At 37.0% G+C, this 18,842-nt stretch overlaps 1 protein-coding gene across 4 annotated transcripts in view; it reads left to right on the top strand.

Annotated features, from left to right (window-relative positions):
- The first annotated feature begins 751 nt into the window (after window positions 1-751).
- LOC149184854 (uncharacterized) overlaps window positions 752-18,842 on the top strand; it is a 172,605-nt gene continuing 154,514 nt past the window's right edge. For 2 of the 4 annotated variants that reach the window (XM_089417739.1, XM_089417738.1), the window contains exon 1: window positions 752-4,198. In XM_089417739.1, coding sequence (XP_089273865.1) covers window positions 1,386-4,136 — 2,751 coding nt within the window. In that variant the 5' untranslated portion in view covers window positions 752-1,385 and the 3' untranslated portion in view covers window positions 4,137-4,198. The remainder of the gene's footprint in view (window positions 4,199-18,842) is intronic. The other 2 variants (XM_089417737.1, XM_089417736.1) reach the window with 2 other exon arrangements.

Raw genomic sequence — 18,842 nt, 5'->3', positions numbered from 1 at the left:
TCATATAACTTGACATTGGTTTCAAATTTACACCAAAAATTGATGTCGATAAACAATAATACCTACAAAAACCTCTATGATATAATCACATTCCTTATCATATTGTTCAATATATAATTAGATTCAATTGAGGTCGAAAAAACTTTTGATGGATGAGACAATGCTCGTAGTCTTTTATACCCAAATCTTATTAAACAATTCTTTAACAAAAACAAGTGACCAACAACAAAAGCAACCATTCAATAAAAACATTTAATGCATAAAAATATGCTAGAGTTAATCATGTGGCCACACAAATACTCCTTTATCTACAAATTATTTGGCAAAATGGACCAATTTCACACTACAATAATGAATCTATCATGCTAACTCATAGTTAATAAATTCAATAGTATAATAGGACTCACTCATAATTAATAAATTCAATAATATAATAACTATAACAAATCCTTTAGGTAAAATGCTCCAATTTTACACATAACAAATAAAATTCTCCAATTTTACACACAATAAATCCTCTAAATAAAATGCTCCAATTTTACAAATAACAAATTCTCTAAGTAAAATGCTCCAATTTTACACATAATAAATAATAACTTTATTCCATTATAAAATTATGTCTTTATTACTTTTAATTAAACTTTTAATTATAGTTTACTTCATTACTTCTTACTTTAATTGAGCTATTAGAAAATATTTTCTCTATTTAACCTAAAAGACTAACTGCTATGTAACACTAAAACAATTAGAAATCTTCTCCAATCTACTCTGTAACACCAAAACAATTAGAATTCTTTTAGAGAATTATCGCTGCTCTCTGAATAACTGTGAAAAATATACCCGGCACGATCACCATTCTATACCCGGCACGATCACCATTCTAAATCTGCATAACTATTTTCTACACTTATCTTCGATTATGACATCGATCCATCCAAGCGGAGGGCTTTCGATCTTGTGATTTTGTCTTCCATGCGGAAGGCATTCGATCTTGTGATTTTGTCGCAGAGGGCATTCTGTGAGATGCCCAATAGGAGAACGAGGAGGCCTGCGTGCTCGCGTCCATGAAACCATTGAGGGGGCTATGACATCAATAGATATAACACAGATTTCAGCATCTCCACGTCCAATCTCTCCATTGAGGTGAGTACCCAGTTTTAAATAAGTACCCACCTGGGATGAATTCATATTTCATGAAAAAACATATATTGGCATATGACCACAGGATTGCTGCGGGACGAAAACCTATCGTTATTAATCAATCGACTGAAACTCTACAAATTGCAGACTACTTAATATAATAACCATGTGGGAGGGGAAACGAAAGAAAGAATAATCAGTGTCGTAGCAGAGAGGCTTGGCTGGATAACGAGCAAAAGGCTAAAATGATGTGGAGGAGATGCACTCAAAAGTTCCTACAGAACAAGAGGATTCCATTACCAACTCGCAGGTTATTGCAGCTCATCTCCATTGGAAAGCCTATTCGTTTGATGGAAGGGGATGGAAGGCTCGTGTATCCATGGTGGGATCTTGTTTGTCAAAGCTCGACTACAGCTGCCGCAGCAGCAGCCGATGGCAACGAGGAAGAAGCATATAATGTCAGTCTGAGAGACATTGCTTTATCATTCAAAGTGTGGTTTTCAGACAGAAGACTTCAACCTCGAGCATGGAGAAATGAACAGTTGAGGAGAGATGTAAACAAGATTTGTGAAGTACTGTCTCAAGACCATCAGGGTGTAAAAACAGATGAGGCACTTACACAGCTTGATATAAATCTCACTGAAGAATGTGTTGTGAGGGTACTCAAGCTTCAGAATGATGTATTGCAGGGGTTGAATTTTTTTGATTGGGCTGGGAGACAAAGAGGTTATCAACATACCAGAGTTACTTATTACACCATACTGAAGATGCTCTCTCGAGCAAAATTGACAGGAGTCTTGTTGGACTGGCTAGAGTCATTTCAGAAGGAAAAAAGCATATTGGGTCTTCGGTTTTATGATACTTTGATAATGGGCTATGCGCTTGCAGGAAAGGCTGATATGGCACTGCAGCTGTTTGCGCGGATGAGATTCCAAGGAATAGATTTAGATGGGTTTGCTTATAACATGTTGTTGAATAGATTGGTGGAGGAAGATTGCTTTGATGTGGTTGATACCATTTACAAGCAAATTTTGCGGGCGGGTTTTGAGGATTCTAACACTTCTGGTATAATGATAAAAAATCTCTGCAAACAGGGTAAGTTAGACGAGGCCATACAACAATTTAATGAACTTAAAAAGAATGCTGGTTCAGTGAATGAAACTGCACTTGAAATAGTTATCAGTACACTTTGCAAGGAAAAAAAAATGAAAGAAGCCTGCACACTAATTGAGGAATTTAGGAAAGAGAGGAAGATTCCGATGTGTAAAGTGTATGATGCATGGATCCGTGCTCTGGTTGAAGACAAAAAAGTGGATGATGCTCTGGAGTTCTTCCAGAATAGAACATCAGAAGGATATGTTCCTGGACCTCAATGCTACAATGCATTGGCAAGTGGCCTTCTGAGGAAAAACAGACTTGAGGAGCTTTTTGATTTGCTGATTGAGATGAGAGAGAAGCATATTTTTCCAGACCAGAGTACAATGAATGCAACAGTTCGCTTTTTCTGCAAGGGAGGGCTGGTTGAAGTTGCATTCGACTTATTTAATGAGAAATCAGAAATGGGGTTTTATCCGCATTATACGACCTACAATGAACTTATCAATGCCCTTTGCATAGCTGAAAAAGTGGATGAGGCGTACAGAGTCCTGGAAGATGGGTTAACAAGAGGTTTTTTCCCTGGTAAACTAACCTACTTCATTCTTGCAAATGCTTTGTGGAAGGCTCAGAGATTGGATAAAATGTGCCAACTGATTTATGCAAGCATTGACAGGCACCGTGCCCCTGGTGTTGCAATTTGCAGAAAATTCATTTCTGCTCTCTGCAAGGCCGGTAGGGTGGATGATGCATATTTGTTGCCAAGTAAGATAAAAAGAAACGACATGTCTGTTGATGAAAGAGTTTACCGTACTCTAATATATGATTTATGCCATGCAAAAAGGGGAGAGATGGCCTCGAAGTTATTGCTAGAAATGCAGAAATATGGCTGCTCACCGAGTTGCAATATTTACAAAACTGTGATTAATGTTCTCTGTGAAACAGGTCATGCAGATCAGGTTCTTCCACTGCTGGATATGCATGTAATGAGTCTATCCCTTGATACCAATTTGTATAATGCTTTTATCCAAGGCCTTTGCTATGCAGGTCGACCAGAAATAGCTACAAGGGTATATGAAAAGATGATTGAAAATAAACGGGTACCAAATTCAATTTCCCATCTTAGCTTGTTAAATGGCTATCTGAGATGTAAAAGGGTGGTTGATGCATTGAAATTCTTTGAAGCAATATTGGCAAGTCATCCTCCAAGCACTAGATTATACAATGTCTTTGTAAGGGGCCTTTGCGTGGCAGGCAATGCAGAGCTAGCACTAATGTTCTTTGAAGAGATGACTGGGAAAGGATTTGTCCCCAGTCTTTTGTGCTATGAGGAAGTTATTCATATTTTATGTACAAGAGACAAATTTAATATGGCTCTAAATATTTTTGGTGACATGAAGATGAAAGGGCGTCATGCCTCTGTCTTCATTTACACTGTACTATTACAACATTGTTTTAAAGTACAGGACCTCAACCAGGCCTTGGTTCTCTTTGAAGACATGTGTAAGCAAATACCACCTGGTGGTATTAGTGTCTTCAGTTTGTTCATTGATGGGATTTCTAATGCATGGCGACTAGAGTTCACTTTGGGACTCCTGGAAGAAGTGATAAAACAATCATTTGGTGGTAGCATTGTTGCTTACAATATATTGCTCAGAGGTTTGTGCAAGGAAGGCAAAATGCAATTGGCTTGTGATCTATTCAGAAGAATGTCCAAGGAAGGTTGTATTCCGAATGAGTGGTCTTACGATATTCTAGCACATGGTTTCTGCAAGGTGGGTAACACAATAGAGGCTCAGAAGATAATGGAAGAAATGATTGAAAGGGGATTTAATCCAAGCAGATGGACATGCAGCTTATTTAAAGCCTTGATTAATAGAGGCATGAATGTGGTCCGATAACATTGTATTAGATGGTTTTGTTCTGGGTCCAATTGAGGGGCTCATACTATCATTTATATCAGGTATTTTATCTTCCCTTTTTGCAAATGATAGCTTTTAATTGCTTGTAGTCTTTTTCTTAAACTTCAGAATTTGGTCTAAATTATCCATGTCGGATGGTGCATATTCACTTTCTTGACTTTTCTTTCTTAAAATTTATGCATATGAAGGAATGATGGTTTGGCCTGTTTTTCAGCTGTAGTGTAAGTTAATCATATTAGATGACAACTGAAGAAAGTAATGCACATCAAGATTCTAGTGTTATGTCAGGCCACATCCCCTTCATTCCCTATGGATTTGGGATAAGGCTGTTACAATCCAAAGAGTACTTAATGATAAAAATGCTAATCCACAAGGTAGAACTCAAGGGGCAGTTTATATGATGGTCATTAATGTCACCTTAGTAACCTATCCTCTTTACTTTAGGTTGATTCTCCTTTTGCTCAAGGGGGTATCCCTAGTAGGATTACTAAGAGCAAGCAATGAGGCACAAGGTGAAGTTGAGAGTAGCCTTAGTAAAATAGAGTTTTGGAGTTTTTAGGGTATAAAATAGGCGATGGAAGGAAGTAGAGATTAATGCCAAATCCAGCAGGGAAATGGAGGCAAGATGAATCAAATGGTTTATGAGTTCAAGAAGAAACCCTCTTAAGAATTGATCTATTTCATTCAAGGATCAGGGCTTAGAGATTAGAAGTAACCCTTCACCGAATCAAGATTAAGGTTCAAGAAGGGATCCTCACAAGAATAACCTTCACCAACGAGATCAACCATGGCATGATAAACTTAATAATTTTGCTAGAGATCCAAAGGAAAAACATAGCAAGGCACCAAATAATCATCAAACCAACAAAGGGAGAAGGAACAAATTATCCTAGAAAGCTTTCCTTCCAAGTGGTAGATTTTACCCTTTAGATGTATTGATCTAGTTAGGTTGTAGAATACTTGAGCATTTTACCATTAATCCTTACACACCAAATAAGATCTCAGATAGAGAAGCTTTAAGAATTGACAACAATCATCCACAAAGAAAGAAACCTTCACACGACCATTTGCTCCAAGAAAGATATATCAATTATGTTGCAAGGAGTAGAAGCTCCAAAAATCCAACCATGAGTGCAAATGAGGAAGGACATCTTTTTCTATAGAGTGATGCTTAACTTCTTTTACAATAAAATAATACTAGCTCATGTGAGATCCTTAAATCTAGCCCATGGAGAAGTGAAATACAATTTTGTCCTACTGTCTGGTCTAAAAGACAATAAAAATAAAGTGGTCAAGCCATGTGTACAATGACCGAAGTGAAATAAACCCAAGTAGGAGGGACATCTTCACAATAGATAGAAGAGGGTGCGTCAAGTGGAAAGTTTAGCCTCCAAAAGCCCCCAAAGTGTGTAGATGCTCCACAATCTCCTCAATGGAAGACCCTTGGGGCTTCTCTAGATGTGGATATGTGGCCTTCAAGGTGAAATGTTGCCATAAATCATGAGTAAATTTCTTTAAGAGGCTGTGGCCCCTTCAAATCAGCTCCCAAGATTGTGTGTGATGTTTACAAGGTGTAACAATCTTCCTTAAAAACATTCCAATTACTTCCTTAAGTTATGGGGAAGCTTAGTAAGCCCACACGCGCCAAAATAAAACTCCTGTGCAGTCTCCAAGGTGAATGTTCCCTCAAATTAGGTGACACATGCCTCAGAATGTGCAAACAAGGTGTGAGACCCAAAATCCAGGATGTGGCATGGCATGAGAAATCCAATGCATAAAGAAATAACCCCAACTGTTTTTGGATTGCCTTGGGAATCATGAATTGTTTTGAGATTTATGAAGAAGGCTTGGGAACTGTGACGATGCCCAAACACCTAATCCCATGCTCAAACCCTAGGGTGCTTCAATGAAGGGACTGCCCATCATCAAATACTACGTCACATGATCAACTAGTATGCCATCAAACCCTTTAGCTCAGCCTGATAAATGAAACCAAGTAAGTGCCCCAACTATCTGAAGCTCATAAAAATACAAGGGGTAGTGAAGAAATTGATTGGGAATACCCCTATCCCAAAATAAGGGGTAACAAGGGGACAAGGAGGACATGTCATGGGCATATGCTTTTGTGGAGAAAGGGAGGAATGAACTTGGCGTCACCTTTTATAGGGAATGGCTTGTGGATGTTATTGGGGGGTCCTTATCCAAAAAAGAACATCCTTATTGTGTCCCTTACGGGATGTTGAGGCATTCACTGACCATTTAGAGGACCGTAGATAATCCTCTATGGCCTATCATTTTCCAAAATAAAAACATAAAAGAAATGGTTTTAGGATTATAACTTTCATAACTTTAGGACTATGTGATATTTTTGGTACATCCATTATTAGTGTGGATCAATGTATGTGATTAGATATTATTACATCTAGAGGTACATTCTATGGTTTGGTAACTGGGAGATGTGTAATGTAACATAACATTGATGTCATCATATGTTGACATGTTTTATGGAAAAACTGATAATTTTTTTGAAAAAAAAGTTTTATTTGCTATTTCAAACAGAAATGCAAAATATGGATTTTGTTATGTGCTTTCAAGCACTCGGAATTGCTCTTTTTGAGCATCAAAACTATCAAAATCTGTACCATTTGTCTCCAATCAGTCCTGTTAATAGAGTTGTTCAAAAGAAATATTCCATTTTAGGCTTGACATAAAAACACGAATTATAATGAGTGAACACCAAATTTTCCTCTGACATTTTCTAAATTTTCTTTCCTTCTGCTGGAAATACAACTCATGCATGGATCTGCAAATTGCTGAAGTTGTAGGCCTGCCTCTCCTCTGATCTGAAAATTCTTCAAGGGAGAGAGAAGTGGAAAAATATGATATTACTTACACTTTAATATTAAATTAATAATAATATAATAGTAGGTTGGCTAAATTGATCATCCTATATCCATCTTAACCACGGTTCTATCAAACAATGAAATGGATCAAATCCCTTGAAGCGCAAACCATTTTGAGGGTGCAAAATTAGAGGTTTGCACCTTCAGGGATTTGATACCTCTTGGTGCTTGATAGATTTAGGGTTAATATGGATATAGGTTGGTTATGTTTAATGTAATATACCTAAGGTATATTATCACTAATCTGCTAATGAAATAAACATTTATCATGTAAGTATAGTCATATGACATAATGTATATCTATGTTGTGATAATGATAAGTCATCCCTCTGCCCAAAGGATATGACTTATCACCCAAATGTGTATTTATATACATGCAATTGTATCACAAGGTATCAATCCCATATAATCCGATTCATTTTAATGGTTATTAACTTATTAATTATGTTAATATGGATTTTATGGGTTTGTCACTTCATGGATGATGATTTCATGAAGTGAACCATTAAGTTTGCTTCAAGTAGTATTGGGTAGTCTTTTCACTTGCTTGTGGCCAAATATTTTTTCTTGTGACAATGCAATTTTGGTCTAGTAACCTTGTTACCCACCAAAAGTGGCTAAACCCTAGGAGAAAAAATTTCTCCCCTTTTGTTAACCAGCTAGCCAACAACCCTATGATGATCCACATATAGCTTTAATTTATAGCTCTCCACCTATGCTCCTGTTAATGCTCTCTCCCATCTAGCATACTTCTTGAAGGAAGTTGGTTCATCTATTAGAAGGTACACTAATCATTGCTATAATCATGTGCTTTCATTTAATATTGAGGGCATAGTAGTTTGGATCACATGTCAAGCTAAATGATTGACTGCTCTTGATTATAACCTTTTTCCCATATTTTACTTGGGAGATTAACCTTTTCCCCTAGTCTAGTGTGACCTCCCTTGAGGCCCTTTTTCTTCCACTGTTTAGGAGGGGCACTAACATGAGGCATAGATTGAAAGTATGTGCCCAAGGTAATCCGTACTTACCTCTTTCCATCCTTCCCTTATATTCACTTCCATTCTTTGGTTTGATTGTTATTGGTCATTGGGATTGAGACCCTGTTACCACTCAAGCTAGCAAGGGTCCTAGGAGGGGATCCTATGGAGCATAGTTTTAAAACTCGGACTCAGATTCAGAACCAGCCGAGGGTCGACTCCGACTCGGTATTTGTTAGGTCCCTATAATACTAGTGTAACCCCTTATTATTATTGTTAGTGTAGCCCCCTTATTGTTATTGTTGTGCCCATGTAGTCCCCATATTGTTATTATTGTGCCCCATAGAAGCCCACTATTGTTATTGTTGTGCCCTTACATTATTATTGTTATGTAGGCTCTGATTATATTGTGACCCCTTAGATGCCTATATATAGAAAGGAGGTTTTGTCATTTGAATCATCCAAGAATTGTTCATTTATGTAATGTAAAGGAGGTTTCCCCCTCGAAGAGGATAATTTTTAAGTTGTTGATCTATCTATTTGTGAGCTGGTTGCATAACATTTGGTATCAGAGCTTTGGATTCTAGGGTTTCGTTGCTTCAAACAAGTTATTGTGGCATTTTCGCAATAACTTTTTTTTCTACGACGCTTCAAAAGCTGAAATTGAAACCACATGGAGTCGAAATTTTGATGAATTTCATGTATGAATTTTAGATCTTGTATCGCTACATTTTGGGAGATATGATCTAAGGAAATTAGGGTTTTTGCAGGGTCCAGAATTCCATTTCAAATAGGTGACCTAGGGAAAATCATCATAACTTTCTCTCTGAGCATCGGATTTGAATTTCGTAAAAACTGACGGGAAGAGGACAAACTATAGTTTGTTGGATATCATTTTCAAGGCCGAAAGTCAAAACAGTGACACGTGGCATTTTGTACAAGTTCGCTCCACTGAAATACTCTATAATCAGGTCATCGTGGGAGATTGGGCATAACTCTTTCTTGAAGACTCCAATATTGGTCTACTTGTTGGGTTAGAAATAAGACTCAGAGGGCTACTACAGGACAAAATTTCAGATCTTGGAGATTCACAATTACAAAGGCATAACAACTACAATATCTAGCTCCTAAAAAGCAAGAAGAAGGTGTGTATTTTTTAAAATTTTGCATAAATTTTGTTTAATAAATTAGTTTGAAGTGATTCAAAAGGCATAGTGAAGCATATATATCATTATTTGATTTCAAAAATGCCTCGAAGCAAGAAAATGGAAACACCTAGTAGGCAATCAACAAGCTTTACTATGACGCATGAAGAAGAGGAAAAAATGCAACATGATATATCAAAATTACGAGAAGAAGTGCAACAAATTTTGCTCTCGCGAAGAGTAACAAAAAATGAAATGGAAGCGAAGATGGATGGTTTGAAGAATAGTTTAAAATCAAACATGGAAGGTTTAAAGGATGACATAGAAGCAAAAATTAAAGGCAACATGGAAGATTTGAAGAATGATTTAAAAACATACATGGAAGGTTTGAAGGAAGGTCTGACAAAGTTGCTACAAGAAATGCTTCATAATGGCGAAAATGTATTAGATGAAACTCATGATGAGAACACAAAAATTGTTAATCATGATTTCATAGACTCTAACGTTGGATTGAAGACCCACTATATTCCAAAGATCGATATGAGGAAGTTTGATGGAAATGATCCGTTAACATGGATACTACAAATGGAGCAATATTTTGATCTTCATAATGTGCAACACACACAAAAGGTACGCATTGCAACTTTATATTTAGAACCGTATCAGTTTGTATGGTACCGATGGCTTTGTTCTCGTAAACCACTTGTCACTTGGTCAATTTTTATGGAGGAAATGATAACACATTATGAGGATACAAAGCAACACCTTCTTTAGCCAATTAATAAATCTCAAACAAAAGGGTTTAATGGCGGAGCACATTGAGGAATTCCAAAAATTGAATATAAGGGTAAATGATATTCCAGAGGAGCATATGGTTGATGTCTTCATAGGTACTTTAAAGAATAACATCCAATATGAGGTTCACCTTTGGGAACTTGATTCATTGGAGAAGGCATTCAGGTTGGCAAGAAAAATTGAAAGCAAAATTATGGCAACAAGGAGGCCTACCACTCACAACTATAAAGATGGAAGTATTGCTGCCCCTAGCCTTCCACAACTTACAAGGTTGACACAACAACAATGGGAAGAAAAAAGAGCAAAAGGGCTTTGCTACAATTGTGATAGCAAATACAATAAAGATCATAAGTGTGTTGATAATTGTGAAGAGGAGGAAGAAAATGAACAAGAAACTTCAAAAGAAGAGGATATACACCTGGAACCAACCCTAGAGAAAGAAGAAATGAATCTAACCATATCTTGTAATGCATTGGCAGGAATTACCACTCCTCAAACTCTTAAGATAGAAGGACATATCAAGAAGAAAAAGGTAATAGTGGTCACTGATTCAGGTAGTACCCATAATTTTATTCATTGTAAGATAGCCAAGAAATTGAATTGCTTCCTATACCCAACACCTCAGTGTCAAGTGATGGTTGCAAATGGAGGAACTATATATTGCTTTGGAAAGTGCCATAATATCAAGTTAACCATGGGGGAATATGTATTGAATAGTCCAATGCTCTCCATTCTAATGGGTGGTGTTGATGTTGTACTAGGAGTCCAATGGTTACAATCTTTGGGTACGATAGCTTTTAATTTTCAAGAACTTTTCTTGATTTTTTTTTGGGAAGGAAAAGAAGTTGAATTAAGGGGTATTGCAGGGAAACTAGGAAAGATAATTAGATCTAATAGCATGACAAAGCTTCTAAAGAAAGAACAATGGGGCGTAATTGCACAATTATTCTCACTAGAGGTTCAAACATCGAAATCATCTATTTCTCCAGATCTCCAAAATGTCTTGGACAATCATTCCAAGGTATTTGAGACTCCCAAAGGTCTCCCACCTATTCGTGATCATGATCATGTTATTCATTTGATTCAAGGAAATGTTCCTCCAAACATCAGGCCTTACAGATATCCCTATGCCCAAAAAAGTGAAATTGAACATATAGTTGCATAAAGGCTAGAGGCCAGTAGAATTCAACCTAGTCAAAGTTTTTTTTCGGCTCCAGTAGTATTGGTGCACAAGAAGGATGGATCATGGCGCATGTGTCTGGATTATAGGGAGCTTAACAAGCTCACTATTAAAGATAAATTTTCCATTCTTGTCATTGATGACTTATTGGATGAATTACATGGAGCAATTTACTTCACCAAGTTGGATGTTCTTTGATGATATCATCAAATTAGAATGAAGACTGAATACATTCCGAAAACAAAATTTAGAACTCATGAGGGTCATTATGAATTTTTGGTCATACCTTTTGGCTTTACTAATGCACCTTCTACATTTCAAGGTTTGACGAATTCCATTTTCAAACCCTTCCTTAGAAAATTTGTGTTAGTATTTTTTGATGATATACTAATCTACAACGAGTCTTGGAAGGATCATGTTCAACATGTTGATAGGGTCTTAAACTATTGGAGGAGAAACAATTATATGCAAAAACCTCCAAATGTTTCTTTGGAGTACAGGAGGTGGATATCTGGGTCATATTGTATCTCATGAGGGTGTTAAGGCAGACCCTAACAAAATTAAATCCATTAAGGAATGGAAAATCCCCACAACCATAAAACATCTGCGAGGATTTCTCGAGTTGACAAGGTATTATCGCAAGTTTGTTAAGAATTATGGGAGTATAGTAGCACCTCTAACAACATTACTGAAGAAAGATGCATTTTGTTGGACTCCAGAAGCAAATAAGACCTTTGAATATCTTAAAGAGGCAATGTGCCAAGCACCGGTCTTAGTTACACCATACTTCACAAAAGCCTTTATTGTGGAATGTGATGCCTCCGGAAATGGAATTGGTGCTGTTTTAATGCAGCAAGGAAGACCCATTGCTTTTGAAAGTCGTCCCATCAAAGGGAAGTATTTACACAAACCTATTTATGAGAAGGAAATGATGGCAATACTGCATGCACTAAACCAATGATGAACTTACCTAATGGGAAGACACTTCAAGGTAAAAACAAATCATGATATTCTTAAATACTTTTTGGAACAAAGATTATCTTTAGAAGAGCAGCAAAAATGGGTCACAAAAATGTTGGGTTATGACTTTGAAATCATCTACAAAAAAGGGAAGCAAAATGTTGTCGCGGATGCACTGTCAAAAAATGATGAGGATGTGGAAGCATTGCTTTGTGCCATTTCTATTATCCAACCGAATTGGATAACCGAAGTAAGGGATGAATGAAAGAATGTCGAAGAAGTGTTGACACTCATTCAAAAGTTGTAGCAAGATCCTAGTACATCTGATACATTTAGCTTGAAAAATGATTCATTATGGTACAATGATCGCTTATATCTTTGTAAGAATTTCCAACTCAAACAAAAGATTCTTTTGGAATTGCACATCTCTCCCTTAGGAGGACACTCAGGATTTTAAAAAACTTACCACAGGTTCAAGAAGGAATTTTTTTGGGATGGCCTTAAATCTGATATTCAAAAGTTTGTGGCAGAATGTTTGGTTTGCCAACAAAATAAAGTTGAGACAATTAAGACCCTGTGTCTGTTACATCCTTTATCCATTCCAAGTCAACATTGGGAGGAGGTTTCAATGGATTTTAATACAAGTTTACCCAAGTCCGAAGGAAAGAGTGTCATCATGGTGGTAGTTGATAGACTTAGCAAGTATGCACACTTTTGTGCATTATCTCATCCATTTAAAGCCAGTACAATTGCTACTGCATTTATGGAAACAATTCAAAGGCTACATGGAAACCCGAAGATTATTGTAAGCGACAGAGATCCCATTTTCACTGGAAATTTTTGGATGGAATTATTTTCTTGCTTGGCTACTCAATTAGCTCATAGCTCATCTTATCATCCTCAACCTGATGGGAAAACTGAGATAGTAAACAAATGTTTGGAAGGATATTTTTGTTGCTTTGTATTTGATAAGCAAACACACTGGGAAAACTGAGATAGTAAACAAATGTTTGGAAGGATATTTTCATTGCTTTGTATTTGATAAGCAAACACAATGGGTTAAGTGGTTACCTCTAGCTGAATGGTGGTATAACACTTCCTTCCATACTGCAGCAAAAATGATCCCATTTATGGCACTTTATGGATATCATCCACCGTCTGTCACATCATCTTTAAGAGAAAATTCTAAGGTTCAAGCAGTGGAAGATCACATTGAGCATCAACAACAAGTTCTCCAACTCTTAAAGGATAACATCACTTTGCCGCAAAATCGAATGAAACAACAGGCAGATCAACATCGCAGCAAAAAAAGTTTTGATGTAGGCGACTAGGTATTTTTACGACTACAACCATACAAACAAATGTCCCTCAAGAAAGCTAAGAAGGATAATAAATTATCACCAAAGTACTATGGTCCTTACAAGGTGTTGCAAAAGATTGGTACTATGGCATACAAATTGGAGCTTCCTGCATCTTCCCGAGTGCACCCAGTTTTCCATGTTTCATGCTTAAAGAAGCTTATAGGTGACAAGCTCCCAGTTCAAACAATATTGTTAGAACTTGAGGAGTAAGGAAAAGTCATATTAGAATATGAAGCAGTCACAGAAACAAGAACTCGACAACTACGAAATCGATCAATTTTAGAGTATCTCATTAAGTGGAAGAACTTACCCGTTGAAAATTCCACATGGGAGGATGAGAATTTTATACAGAAACATCCAGAACTACTCAAGCGTTGAGGACAACACTTTTTTGAAGGAGAGGGCAAGTTAGGTCCCTATAATACTAGTATAGCCCCTTATTGTTATTGTTATTGTTGTGTCCATGTGGTCTCCATATTGTTATTATTGTGTCCCATAGAAGCCCACTATTGTTATTGTTGTGCCCTTACATTATTATTGTTATGTAGGCTCTGATTATATTGTGACCCCTTAGACTCCTATATATAGAAATGAGGTTTTCTCATTTGAATCATCCAATAATTGTTCATTTATGTAATGTAAAAGAGGTTTCCCCCTTGAAGAGGATAATTTTTAAGTCGTTGATCTATCTATTTGTGAGTTGGTCATTGGGATTGAGACCCAGTTACCACTCAAACTAGCAAGGGTATTAGGAGGGGATGCTATGGAGAATAGTTTTAAAACTTGGATTTGGATTCGGATTCAGAACCAACCGAGGGTCGACCTCGACTCGGTATTGACTCAGCCTAGTTGATTTTAATGACTCGATCGTTGTAAAAAATACATTATATATATATATATATATATATAATGAAAAAACATATTTTTAAAGATTTTCATTCATGTTTCCAAACTCAAAGCATTAGAATATAGAGGGAAGACAACAAATGATCAAAGTATGCTCATGAATATATCTATTATATCAAAATGGCACCCAGTGCATTATCCAATACATGTAATATATAGAGATCAAAACAAAAACACATACCAAGGAGGCTCTAAATGGCCTCTACAACAAAACATCACCAGTCACCACTGCTAGACAAGGTAAGATCTTCTGGCTTAGAGTCTGAATCGGACTCAGAGGGGGAAACCCATGGCTCCTCTTCTTCATCAAGATCTCCAACTACAACTGTAGAAGTAGTAGCACTAGCAGTAGTTGCACACTGAGATATAAGAGCTATGCGCATGCGTCGTGGATGAGTAGAGGAAGTTGCCTGCAGCTGGAAGAGTTGGGGCTGCTACTAGTGGATCTGCATTTAACTGAACAGTCTGTAATGCATCCATCTCTAACTCAAAACCAACACCAACATCCTCATTAGGGTCAAACTCTGCTGGTTGAGTCTCCACTACCCAATCTGAGGATGGATCAATGCCTTCCAACGCAATGGGATTTGTATCAGGTCTTTTGTTCAAAAATTGGTTGCGTCTTAGCGAGAGGTTGTATTGGACATAGACTAGATCATTTAACCATTTTTGTTCTAAACAATTTCTCTTCTTCGTGTGAATCCTGTCAAAGATAGACCAATTGCGCTCATACCTAAAAGCACTGCAAGTTTGATTCAATATACGGATTGCAAACTTCCACAATTGAGGACACTGGCTACCAAATGCCACCCACCATTGCACTGCAAAAAACGTAGTTGTGTAATGAGTTAGTTCAACAAATTATATCCAACTTTCAAATTATAAACAATTTAACAAAATAAGAATTTGAAAATTGAAATTGTTTACCTGGCTCATCTGTTTCCCTTGCAATTTTTGCTAGGTTCTTGCCAAAGGTACCTGTGGCTCTATTGAAAGAAGTGATCTGTCGGTGTATCTCCAGCTGCTCATTCTCATCAGGCACCATGTGCTCAAGGCACTCAATCAATCCATCTCTCACCTCCCCAGTCAAAGCTTCTCCCACTAGAGCTTTATAATGATACCTTGGGTTAAGAAAAAACCCAATTGCATGTATAGGGCGATGGAGTTGATTGTTCCATCTTTGATCAATGATTTCCCAAATGGGCCCATACTTAGCCACTCTATCCTTGTATGTTGCCTTTATTTGCTCCTTTGCTTGATCCATAGCCTCATAAATGAAACCCATAGCCAATCTTTCCCCATCCACCAACCACAACACCTTAACTAGTGGCTCAACAACTTTCACAATCTCTGCTGCCTTTTTCCAAAATATGTCTTCATTAACTTTCTTTCTTACATCTTTGCCATCTTGTTTGCGAGCCCATTGACATCCATTCCATTCATCACTAGAAAACATCCTTTGCAAGTTTTTATGTTGGGAAAGCATATATTACAATGTCAAAAAATAAGCTGCAAATCTAGTGATGACAAGCCTAACACGATCCTTGTACCCTGTGTTTTTCCTCATCAAGTTCAAAATCCATGAGTGATTGTAGATATACTTTGTTATACTTTTGGCATGCTCTATAGTGTTCTTGATCCAATCTATTTTACCAATATCCTCAAGCATGAGGTCTATGCAATGTGCAACACATGGGGTCCAAAAGATGGTTGTGTAACGTGTTTTTCTTAACATTTTACCAACAAGGACATAGTTAGAGGCATTATCTGTGATGATTTGAACAACATTAGCCACCCCCACCTCTTCAACAACCTCGTTCAAACGCTGAAACAACAAGTGTGCATCTTTCACCTTATCAGATGCATCATCTGATTTTAGAAACATGGTTCCCTGTGGGCAAAAGATAAGAAAATTTATAATGGTACGGTTCCTTTGATCAGTCCATCCATTTGACATGATGGTACATATTGTTTTCACCTTGTTGTCGCCCGGATTGTACAAGCACTGTGACAACGCTCATGACAGGGGTTGTCACTCTGATTCCCGCCCACTTTGTTCTAGCTGTCTCCCAACAATAGGCTATGGGGGGTAGTCCCTATAGGATGAGGTGAAAGAAAGTAAGTTGAAAAATTAACTTTACTTGGGAGACAGTGAGACACATATGAGTGGCCTAGCCACTTGGTTGAATTTAAGCAAGATTATGATTAAATTAGATTTTCTATTTTGAGACCAGTGCCTTAATGGAGTCACAAATTCTTGTTTCTTATGAATTGAAACCAAATGACCGGATGGACACCCGTTGCTTGAATGATTGACTAACCTATATGATGTGCAAATCCTAGAACCTATGTGAGATGCAATGATCTTGGTAAATTTTAGTTGAATGCCTAGTCTAAGTGTAACCTTCCATTAACTATTTTGAAGTTGGGCTCCAAGGTAGGTTGTGGGAAGGAGGCTAACAGGAAGCAGGCTAGGCCCTGATTAACGGTACCTTCTGTTAGGCTTCTATCACCCGATGCCTCTGACGCTGCAGATACTATGGCTCTGACGACTGCAAGGTCATTATGTTAACCACCAAAGAGTTGTCGAGGCCCTTCAAGCTAGATAAGAAGGGTTGACCTATATTTCTATCAACCTAACTTATGTTAGGAGGTAAATTATTAATGCAAGTTCAAACCTATGATGCTTATGCAAGAGATTATGAGTGAGATTTATGTTGAGTTAAGAATTTCTTAAGTTGTTTAAGTACTTTGATTAGAAAACTTTTGAGAGTACTTATCAGTAGTGAATCGTAAACAAGATAAAATGCTTATATATACAAGTGCAAATTTCAACAATATACCAAGATACCAAATGCTAACAGTGGTCAATCAAGATGCTGATCACAGATTTATGGCAGTTTATATCAGCACTACTACTTCAGAAAATTCAGATTTACCAATGTATAACAACAATGCATAAACTACTCAAAATAATGAAAATTACTCCACATTGAAGGACATAAGTTCCAACTTATCCAACAATGTAAATTACACTTTACGATGGAGTATTCAACAATATTTTAGATCTGATTTTAAGATCACTGTAGTAAGTAAAGACAGATCAACAAGATAAAGATTGCCCAAACTAGATATCCAATAGACCCAAAAATAGCAAAATGCACTAGAACTCGAGAATATCAAATTTAGGGCTCTAGGTGAGTTTGCCTTTGCAATTTTCAGATCTTATATGATTATTACAACAATGAATTAACCATAGATCAACAAATTACCCAGCCAAAAATAGCGGCCCAATACTTCTAAAAATTGGAAAAAAATAATTTTGAGTTTTTAGAGAATATGATTCCGAAAATTCAGAACTGATAAACTAATTAGAACAGTAAGTTAGTTACAGATCAACAAGCTAAAAACACTGAATATGCTGCCCCAAACGTCTAAAAATAGTAAGTTTTTGCCAGGGAACTGAAAATTCAAAACTTTAGTCCTAATTAAGTACATGCTTCAAAAATATTTCAGACTTGAATTTCACAGTTATGCAGTAAATTTTAGCAAGCTAAAATGTAGATCTAGGTTAAATCAGAGATGCCCAAGTGACCAAAACCTGTGAAAACTTAGATTTTGCAATTTTAATCAATTTTGGCCAATTAGAATATATGATTTTAGAGCCTAGAAATTAATGATTTTAATGCTATAATGAAACTGAAGCGAAATAAGGATTTGGAGGTCAAACCCTAGGCCCAAGACCTTGAAGATCCCACCGTTGAAAATCATTGAAACTTTGAGATTACTTTTCCACTTGCTAGATATAAATTTTGAGGCCTTAATCTTGCAAAACTGCCAAGTATTTAGCCTTAAATCTTTAGATTAGGGTTTCAGTTCAATTTTGGGGCGAGGCCAAAATTTGGAGAACAAGGACAAGGGAAGCAAATTTGGGGGATAAATGGGCTAAGATGATAGGTTGGGTCGCAGGGAGGCAGGAAATGGCCAAGAAGGGCCAATGCTTTGCCTAGAGAGGCTAACGTTTGGGAAAATATGGTCTAGAGCTAACGACTAGCCTAGGAGGGCAGAAAACTAAGACGTAGAGGGCATAAAGGTTGATGCTGGGGCTAAGGAGGGCTGGCGTAGGCTAAGAGAGAGAGATGCTGGGCTTGGAAGAGGTAGATCTGGTCCCGGGAAAGCCAAAAACTGAAAACCCTTGCTCCAATTTTTTTTTTTTAATGCTTCAGCTCTTTATTTTTTGAAAATTTTTCCGTGGGAAACTTGCAAAAATTTCCAAGAGACTAGATCTTACCCTTAAGGGCCTAGATCTAGCTCTTCGTCAACTTAACTCCTTGATCTAACCTGCAAAAATGAAAATAGAAACACCCAAACCCCAAATATATACAAAATAGATCTAAAGCCCCAACTCAAGTTAGAAAAAATAAATTACAATTTAAATTTACAATTTTATTTACA

Source organism: Pinus tabuliformis, chromosome 3_2 (assembly GCF_031772625.1).
Source record: "Pinus tabuliformis cultivar Carrire ecotype Pingquan chromosome 3_2, CPIR1, whole genome shotgun sequence".
Lineage (NCBI taxonomy): Eukaryota > Viridiplantae > Streptophyta > Pinopsida > Pinales > Pinaceae > Pinus > Pinus tabuliformis.
The sequence above is the reverse complement of the archived record's forward strand: the minus strand, read 5'-3'. Positions and strand labels throughout refer to the sequence as shown.